The sequence below is a fragment of the Scyliorhinus torazame genome, chromosome 8, assembly GCF_047496885.1.
Source record: "Scyliorhinus torazame isolate Kashiwa2021f chromosome 8, sScyTor2.1, whole genome shotgun sequence".
Classification (NCBI taxonomy): domain Eukaryota; kingdom Metazoa; phylum Chordata; class Chondrichthyes; order Carcharhiniformes; family Scyliorhinidae; genus Scyliorhinus; species Scyliorhinus torazame.
The window spans coordinates 818,793-828,792 of NC_092714.1; the positions used below are offsets into that span (position 1 = coordinate 818,793).

The window sequence follows — 10,000 nt, forward strand, 5'->3', positions numbered from 1 at the left end:
AATCAGACTGAGATCAAACTGGATCGTCTGGAATAAGTCATGGATCAGAGTGGGGTCAGACTGGAATCAGTTTAGAATCAATCTGGGATCAGTTGGAAATCAGACTGGAATCAGCCTGGAGCCAGACTGAGATCTGTGTTCAATGAGACAGGGATTAGTCTGGAATCAGCCTGGTATTGGTCTGGGATCAGTCTGGGATCAGCCTGGTTCAGTCTGGGATTATACAAGTATCAGTATGGGATGAGACAGGGATTAGTCTGGAATCAGATTGGGATAAGTCTGGGATGAGACAGGGATCAGTCTGGGATCTGTCTAGGATCAGTGTGAAATCAGACTGGAATCACACTGGGATCGGTCTAGGATCCGTCTGGGGTCAGTGTGGAATCAGACCGGAATTAGAATCAGACTGGGATCAGTCTGCGATCAGTCTGGTTGGTTAACTAACAGAAAGCAAAGAGTGGGAATAAATGGGTATGTAGTTTACATGGATTTCAGCAAAGCCTTTGACAAGGTCCCAGATGGGAGACTGATAAAGAACGCAAATGTACATGGGATACAGGGGAACTTGAGAAGGTGGGTTCAAGGCTGGCTGAGCTGTAGGAGACAGAGGGTGGTGACAGACGGCTGCTTTAGTGCCTGGAAGCCAGTGAGCAGTGGTGACCACAGGGATCTGTGCTGGGCTCCCTAGTGTTCCTCATTTATATAAACAACATAGATGTCTCTGTGGGGGGAAGGATCAGTAAGTTTGTGGATGACACAAAGATCGGCCGGGTGGTTAACAATGGGGTTGAGTGTCTTGGATTACAGGGAGATACAGACGGGATGGGCAAATGGGCAGAATAATGGCCGATTGAATTTAACCCTGAAAAGTGTGAAGTGATATAGAACATGAAATGAAATGAAATAATAATCGCTTATTGTCACGAGTAGGCTTCAAATGAAGTTACTGTGAAAAGCCCCTAGTCGCCACATTCCGGCGCCTGTTCGGGGAGGCTGGTACGGGAATTGAACCGTAAAGCCAGCGATTTAGCCCAGTGAGCTAAACAGCCCCAGCAGAAGGAGGCCATTCGGCCCCATCAAGTCTGCACTGACCCACTTAAGCCCTCACCCACCCTATCCCCGTAGCCCAAGAACCACTCTTACCTTTTTGGACACTAAGGGCAATTTATCATGGCCAATCCACCTAACCTGCACAGCTTTGGACTGTGGGAGGAAACTGGAGCACCCGGAGGAAACCCACACACACACGGGGAGAACGCGCAGACTCCGCACAGACAGTGACCCAAGCCGGAATCGAACCTGGGACCCTGGAGCTGTGAAGCCACAGTGCTAATCACTGTGCTACGGTGCTGCCCTTTGGAAGGAGTAATTTGACAAGGAAGTATTCAATGAATGGCCTGGCACTGGGACATTCCGAGGAGCAAAGGCTTTTTATTTTAAAAAAAATTTAGAGTACCCAATTTTTTTTTTCCATTTAAGGGGCAATTTAGCGTGGTCAATCCACCTTCCCGGCACATCTTTGGGTTGTGGGGGCGAAACCCACGCAGACACAGGGAGAATGTGCAAACTCCACACGGACAGTGACCCAGAGCAGGGATCGAACCTGGGACCTCGGCGCCGTGAGGCCGCAGTGCTAACCACTGTGCCACCATGCTGCCCGCAAAGGCTTTTTATACATATATAAAGTGCAAGAGGGTAGCCAGGGAGAGGGTTGGCCCACTCAAGAACAGGGGAGGGAATTTACGTGTGGAGAGAGGAAATGGGTGAGGTATTAAATGTCAGATTCACCACAGAGAAGGACTTGGTGGATGAGGAGTCTGGGGAAGGGATTGTAGACAGCCTGGGTCAGATTGAGATCAAAAAGGAGGTATTGGCGTTCGTGAAAAACATTAAGGTAGACACGTCCCCAGGGCCTGATGGGATCTACCCCAGAATACTGAGAGGGCAAGGGAGGAAATTACTGGGGCCTTGCGAGAAATCTTTTATCCTCATTGGTTCCAGGGAGGTCCCAGAGGACTGGAGAATAGCCAATGCTGTTCGTTTGTTTAAGAAGGGTAGCAAGGATAATCCAGGGAACTACAGGCCGGTGAGCCTTACGTCAAAGAACAAAGAACAAAGAAAAGTACGGCACAGGAACAGGCCCTTCGGCCCTCCAAGCCCGTGCCAACCATGCTGCCCGACTAAACTACAATCTTCTACACTTTGTCAGTGGTAGGGAACTTACTGGAGAGAATTCTTCGAGACAGGATCTACTCCCATTTGGAAAAAAGTGGAGGTATTAGCAAGAGGCAGAATGGTTTTGTGAAGGGGAGGTCGTGTCTCACTAACTTGATAGAGTTTTTCGAGGAGGTCACAAAGATGATTGATGCAGGTAGGGCAGTGGATGTTGTCTATATGGACTTCAGTAAGGCCTTTGGCAAAGTCCTTCATGGCAGACTGGTACAAAAGGTGAAGTCACACGGGATCAGGGGTGAGCTGGCAAAATGGATACAGAACTGGCTAGGTCATAGAAGGCAGAGAGTAGCAATGGAGGGATGCTTTTCTAATTGGAGGGCTGTGACCAGTGGTGTTCCGCAAGGGATCAGTGTTGGGACCTTTGCTGTTTGTAGTAATATATAAATGATTTGGAGGAAAATGTAACTGGTCTGATTAGTAAGTTTGCAGACGACACAAAGGTTGGTGGAATTGCGGATAGCGATGAGGACTGTCAGAGGATACAGCAGGATTTTGATTGTTTGGAGACTTGGGCGGCGAGATGGCAGATGGAGTTTAAATCCGGACAAATGTGAGGTAATGCATTTTGGAAGGTCTAATACAGATGGGAAATATACAGAAAATGGCAGAAGCTTGACGAGTATTGACAATCAGAGAGATCTAGGAGTACAGGTCCACAGGTCACTGAAAGGGGCAACACAGGTGGAGAAAGTAGACAAGAAGGCATGGGGCATTGAGTTTAAAAATTGGCAAGGCATGTTGCAGCTGTATAGAATCTTAGTTAGGCCACACTTGGAGTATAGTGTCAATTCTGGTCGCCACACTACCAGAAGGATGTGGAGGCTTTAGAGAGGGTGCAGAAGAGATTTACCAGGATGTTGCCTGGTATGGAGGGCATTAGCTATGAGGATAGGTGAGCAAAACTTGGTTTATTTTCGCTGGAACGATGGAGGTTGAGGGGCGCCCTAATAGAAGTCTACAAGATTATGGGGGGCATGGACAGGGTGGATAGTCAGAAGCTTTTTCCAGGTTGGAAGAGTCAATTATTAGGGGCCATTGGTTTAAGGTGAGAGGGGCAAGGTTTAGAGTAGATGCACGAGGCAAGTTTTTTTTACACAGAGGGTAGTGGGTGCCTGGAACTCGCTACCGGAGGAGGTGGTGGAAGCAGAGACGAGAATGACTTTTAAGGGGCATTTTGACAAATACATGAATAATAATATAATAATAATCTTTTTATTGTCACAAGTAGGCTTACATTAACACTGCAATGAAGTTACTGTGAAAAGCCCCTAGTTACCACATTCCGGCATCTGTTTGGGTACACAGAGGGAGAATTCAGAATCCTCAATTGATTCTGAATTCCAGAATCAATTGAACCCACGCTGCTGACCTTGTTCTGCATCACAAACTAGCTGTCTAGCCCACTGAGCTAAACCAGCCCTCTCGGCTGGGAATCGAGGGATATTGTCCCCGGAAGGGTAGTTTTTTTTTTAGTTCAGACAGGCAGCAGGCCTGGTGAAGGCTTGGAGGGCCGAAGGGCCTGTTCCTGTGCTGTAATTTTATTTGTTCAAAGAGACCTTGGAGTGTTTGTCCATAGATCTCCAAAGGAAGAAGAGCAGGTTAATCGGTGGTGAAAAAGGCAAATGGGGCACTTGCTGTTATCAATCGAGGCATAGATTACAGTGTGAAATCAATCTGGGGTCGGCCTGGAATCAGACTGAGATCAGTCTGGAATCTATCAGGGATCAGTCTGGCACCAGTCGGGAATCAGTCTGGGACCAGACTGCAATCAGTCTGGGATCAGTTTGGCATCAGACTGGGGTCAGTCTGGAATCAATCAGGAATCAGACAGGGATCAGACTGGAGTGAGTCTGGGGTTAGTCTCAAATCAGTCTGGGATCAGACTGGGATCAGTCTGCGATGAATCTGGAATCAGTGTGGAGTCAGACTGGGATCTGTCTGGATTTAATCTGGGATCAGTCTGGGAATGGCCTTGAATCAGTCTGGGATCAGATTGGGATTTTCCTGGAATCAGTCTGGGATCAGATTGGGATTTTCCTGGAATCAGTCTGGGATCAGACTGGGATCAGTCTGCGATGAATCTGGAATCAGTGTGGAGTCAGACTGGGATCTGTCTGGATTTAATCTGGGATCAGTCTGGGAATGGCCTTGAATTAGTCTGGGATCAGATTGGGATTTTCCTGGAATCAGTCTGGGATCAGATTGGGATTTTCCTGGAATCAGTCTGGGATCAGATTGGGATTTTCCTGGAATCAGTCTGGGATGCGTCGAAGATGTTTCTGGGATCAGTAGCTGTCCCTTTAAGACGCTCTGTTAAATTTGGCCGAGAGATAATGGGCGGGGGCCGCCGTTGCCTTTAAGGCGGACCGGAAGCGGAAGTGGCGATGTTGTGAGCGGAAGGAGGAGAAGCTGCGGATTGTCACCAATGGAGAACCGGCCGCTGGCGACATGTGAGTGAGACCCCCCCCCCCCCCCCCCCAACACAACCCCCCCCCCCCCCAACACAACCCCCCCCCCCCCCCCCCAAATACCCCCCCCAACACAACCCCCCCCAACACAACCCCCCCCCCCCAACAACCCCCCCCCCCCAACAACCCCCCCCCCCAACAACCCCCCCCCCAACAACCCCCCCCCCAACAACCCCCCCCCAACAACCCCCCCCCCCAACAACCCCCCCCCCCCAACAACCCCCCCCAACACCCCCCCCCCAACAACCCCCCCCCCAACAACCCCCCCCAACAACCCCCCCCCCCAACAACCCCCCCCCCCCCAACAACCCCCCCCCAAACAACCCCCCCCCCAACAACCCCCCCCCCAACAACCCCCCCCCCAACAACCCCCCCCCAACAACCCCCCCCCCCAACAACCCCCCCCCCCAACAACCCCCCCCCACAACCCCCCCCCCCCCCCCAACAACACCCCCCCCAAACACAACCCCCCCAAAATAACCCCCAATCACCCCCCCCAAATAACCCCCCCAATCACCCCTCCAAACACAACCCCCCCAATAACCCCTCAATCACCCCTCCAAACACAACCCCCCCCCAAATAACCCCCCCCAAACACAACCCCCCCAATCACCCCCCAAACACAACCCCCCCCAAATACACCCCCCAATACACCCACCCCCAATTCAACCCCCCCCAAATACACCCACACCCCCCAAGTAACCCAAACCCCCAAAAATAAACGCCAACCCCCAAAAATAAACACCAACCCCCCCAAAATAAACCCCAACCCCCCCAAAATAAACCCCCCAGCCCCCCCAAAGCCCCCCTCAAATAAACCCCAATCCCCCAAATAAACCCCAAACCCCAAAAATAAACCCAACCCCCAACACTGGGGTACAGTACTGGTGGGGACGGGTCTGTCACTGTATAACACTGGGGTACAGTACTGGTGGGGACGCGCCTGTCACTGTATAACACTGGGGTACAGTACTGGTGGGGACGGGTCTGTCACTGTATAACACTGGGGTACAGTACTGGTGGGGACGCGCCTGTCACTGTATAACACTGGGGTACAGTACTGGTGGGGACGGGTCTGTCACTGTATAACACTGGGGTACAGTACTGGTGGGGACGGGTCTGTCACTGTATAACACTGGGGTACAGTACTGGTGGGGACGGGTCTGTCTCTGTATAACACTGGGGTTCAGTACTGGTGGGACGGGTCTGTCTCTGTATAACGCTGGGGTACAGTACTGGGGGGGACGGGTCTGGTGCTGTATAACACTGGGGTACAGTACTGGTGGGGACGGGTCTGTCACTGTATAACACTGGGGTACAGTACTGGTGGGGAGGGTCTGTCTCTGTATAACGCTGGGGTACAGTACTGGGGGGGACGGGTCTGTCGCTGCATAATTCTGGGGTACAGTACTGGTGGAGACGGGTCTGTCACTGTATAACACTGGGGTACAGTACTGGTGGGGACGGGTCTGTCACTGTATAACACTGGGGTACAGTACTGGTGGGGACGGGTCTGTCACTGTATAACACTGGGGTACAGTACTGGTGGGGAGGGTCTGTCTCTGTATAACACTGGGGGTACAGTACTGGTGGGGACGGGTCTGTCTCTGTATAACGCTGGGGTACAGTACTGAGGGGACGGGTCTGTCGCTGCATAATTCTGGGGTACAGTACTGGTGGAGACGGCTCTGTCTCTGTATAACACTGGGATACAGTACTGGTGGGGGACGGGTCTGTCACTGTATAACACTGGGGTACAGTACTGGTGGGGAGGGGTCTGTCTCTGTATAACACTGGGGTACAGTACTGGTGGGGACGGGTCTGTCTCTGTATAACACTGGGGTACAGTACTGGTGGGGACGGGTCTGTCAGTGTATAACACTGGGATACAGTACTGGGGGGACGGGTCTGTCACTGTATAACACTGGGGTACAGTACTGGTGGGGACGGGTCTGTCACTGTGTAACACTGTGGTACAGTACTGGTGGGGACGGGTCTGTCAGTGTATAACACTGGGATACAGTACTGGGGGGACGGGTCTGTCACTGTATAACACTGGGGTACAGTACTGGGGGGACGGGTCTGTCACTGTATATCACTGGGGTACAGTCCTGGTGGGGACGGGTCTGTCTCTGTATAACACTGGGGTACAGTACTGGTGGGGACGGGTTTGTCACTGTATAACACTGGGGTACAGTACTGGTGGGGACGGGTCTGTCTTTGTATAACACTGGGGTACAGTACTGGTGGGGACGGGTCTGTCACTGTATAACACTGGGGTACAGTACTGGTGGGGACGGGTCTGTCACTGTATAACACTGGGGTACAGTACTGGTGGGGACGCGTCTGTCACTGTATAACACTGGGGTACAGTACTGGTGGGGACGGGTCTGTCAATGTATAACACTGGGGTACAGTACTGGTGGGGACGGGTCTGTCACTGTATACACTGGGGTACAGTACTGGTGGGGACGGGTCTGTCTCTGTATAACACTGGGGTTCAGTACTGGTGGGACGGGTCTGTCTCTGTATAACGCTGGGGTACAGTACTGGGGGGACGGGTCTGTCACTGTATAACACTAGGGTACAGTAACTGGTGGGGACGTTGGCTTCTGTCACTGTGTAACACTGCGGTACAGTACTGGTGGGGATGGGTCTGTCAGTGTATAACACTGGGATACAGTACTGGGGGGACGGGTCTGTCACTGTATAACACTGGGGTACAGTACTGGTGGGGACGGGTCTGTCACTGTGTAACACTGGGGGTACAGTACTGGTGGGGACGGGTGTGTCACTTTATAACACTGGGGTACAGTACTGGTGGGGACGGGTCTGTCACTGTATAACACTGGGGTACAGTACTGGTGGGGACGGGTCTGTCTCTGTATAACACTGGGGTACAGTACTGGGGGGACGGGTCTGTCTCTGTATAACACTGGGGTACAGGGTACACTGTGTAACACGGATATATTTTGGTTTCAAGATAGTTAGTTTGGGATGCAGTGTCTGTTAGCCCTGTCAGAATGATTACTTACGGCAGCTGCTAGACTCCTCATGGTACAATGGCATTGGGAGCCAGGTTTTACTCTGCGTGAGATTGGTCGCTCTCGCTTTGCCTGCTGATTTATGGCATCAATTTAACCACACAGTGTGTTGCCATTGACAACGGCTCCATTAATCACTGATTTGTGATGTCACTGCCCCTACAGGTAGTCGTTTGTTTGTGGATCCAACACGGCCTATTTCGCTGGGTCACCTCCCACTCAGCCCGCAGCCCACGGCCCACATCACAACGCCTCCTTTTCAAATCCTCACCCTTCACTTTACCTCATGTGCTCACCGAGCACAGTCCCCCCCCCCCCCCAACTTCGAGCACAGTCCTCCTCCCCAACTTCAAGCACAGTCCCCGCCCCCCCCAACTTCGAGCACAGCCCCCCCCCCCCAACTTCGAGCACAGTCCCCCCCCCCCAACTGCGAGCACAGTCCCCCCCCAACTGCGAGCACAGTCCCCCCCCCCAACTGCGAGCACAGTCCCCCCCCCAACTGCGAGCACAGTCCCCCCCCCCAACTGCGAGCACAGGTCCCCCCCCCCCCAACTGCGAGCACAGTCCCCCCCCCAACTGCGAGCACAGTCCCCCCCCCCCAACTGCGAGCACAGTCCCCCCCCCCCAACTGCGAGCACAGTCCCGTCCCCCCCAACTTCGAGCACAGTCCCCCCCCCCCCAACTTCGAGCACAGTGTCCCCCCCAACTCCGAGCACAGTCCTCTCCCCAACTTAGAGCACAGTGTCCCCCCCCCAACTTCGAGCACAGTTTCCCCCCCCAACTTCGAGCACAGTTCCCCCCCCAACTTCGAGCACAGTTCCCCCCCCAACTTCGAGCACAGTCCCCCCCCCCCCCAACTTCGAGCACAGTGTCCCCCCCCCAACTTCGAGCACAGTGTCCCCCCCAACTTCGAGCACAGTTTCCCCCCCCAACTTCGAGCACAGTTTCCCCCCCCAACTTCGAGCACAGTTTCCCCCCCCAACTTCGAGCACAGTTTCCCCCCCCAACTTCGAGCACAGTTCCCCCCCCCAACTTCGAGCACAGTTCCCCCCCCCCAACTTCGAGCACAGTTCCCCCCCCAACTCGAGCACAGTGTCGACCCCCCCAACTTCGAGCACAGTGTCTCCGCCCCCCAACTTCGAGCACAGTGTCTCCCCCCCCAACCTTCGAGCACAGTCCTCTCCCCAACTTCGAGCACAGTTTCCCCCCCCCCAACTTCGAGCACAGTTTCCCCCCCCAACTTCGAGCACAGTTTCCCCCCCCAACTTCGAGCACAGTTTCCCCCCCCAACTTCGAGCACAGTTTCCCCCCCCAACTTCGAGCACAGTTTCCCCCCCCCAACTTCGAGCACAGTTCCCCCCCCCAACTTCGAGCACAGTTTCCCCCCCCAACTTCGAGCACAGTTTCCCCCCCCAACTTCGAGCACAGTTCCCCCCCCAACTTCGAGCACAGTTTCCCCCCCCCAACTTCGAGCACAGTTCCCCCCCCCCCCAACTTCGAGCACAGTCCCCCCCCAACTTCGAGCACAGTCCACCCCCCCCAACTTCGAGCACAGTCCACCCCCCCAACTTCGAGCACAGTCCCCCCCCCCAACTTCGAGCACAGTCGTCGTCCCCCCAACTTCGAGCACAGTCCCCACCAACTTCGAGCACAGCCCCCCCCCACCAACTTCGAGCACAGTTTCCCCCCCCCCAACTTCGAGCACAGCCCCCCCCCAACTTCGAGCACAGTCTCCCCCCCCCCCAATTTCGAGCACAGTCCCCTCCCCAACTCCGAGCGCAGTGTCCCCTCCCCAACTCCGAGCGCAGTGTCCCCTCCCCAACTCCGAGCGCAGTGTCCCCCTCCCCAACTCCGAGCGCAGTGTCCCCCTCCCCAACTCCGAGCGCAGTGTCCCCTCCCCAACTCCGAGCGCAGTGTCCCCTCCCCAACTCCGAGCGCAGTGTCCCCTCCCCAACTCCGAGCGCAGTGTCCCCTCCCCAACTCCGAGCGCAGTGTCCCCTCCCCAACTCCGAGCGCAGTGTCCCCTCCCCAACTCCGAGCGCAGTGTCCCCTCCCCAACTCCGAGCGCAGTGTCCCCTCCCCAGCTCCGAGCGCAGTGTCCCCTCCCCAGCTCCGAGCGCAGTGTCCCCTCCCCAGCTCCGAGCGCAGTGTCCCCTCCCCAGCTCCGAGCGCAGTGTCCCCTCCCCAGCTCCGAGCGCAGTGTCCCCTCCCCAGCTCCGAGCGCAGTGTCCCCTCCCCAGCTCCGAGCGCAGT

At 54.7% G+C, this 10,000-nt stretch overlaps 3 protein-coding genes across 3 annotated transcripts in view; 1 reads left to right on the forward strand and 2 right to left on the reverse strand.

Annotated features, from left to right (window-relative positions):
• Positions 1-7,825, reverse strand: part of LOC140427615 (uncharacterized) — a 78,640-nt gene extending 70,815 nt beyond the window's left edge. The window contains exon 1 of the mRNA XM_072513027.1: positions 7,739-7,825. Within this exon, the coding sequence (XP_072369128.1) occupies positions 7,739-7,759 (21 nt within the window). The 5' untranslated portion in view covers positions 7,760-7,825. The remainder of the gene's footprint in view (positions 1-7,738) is intronic.
• The window catches only part of LOC140427619 (ribosomal RNA processing protein 1 homolog B-like), a 944,136-nt gene that overhangs the window by 557,480 nt on the left and 376,656 nt on the right, over positions 1-10,000 (reverse strand). The gene's annotated exons all lie outside the window — the stretch shown is intronic.
• The window catches only part of trappc10 (trafficking protein particle complex subunit 10), a 160,838-nt gene continuing 155,451 nt past the window's right edge, over positions 4,614-10,000 (forward strand). The window contains exon 1 of the mRNA XM_072513026.1: positions 4,614-4,685. Coding sequence (XP_072369127.1) covers positions 4,661-4,685 — 25 coding nt within the window. The 5' untranslated portion in view covers positions 4,614-4,660. The remainder of the gene's footprint in view (positions 4,686-10,000) is intronic.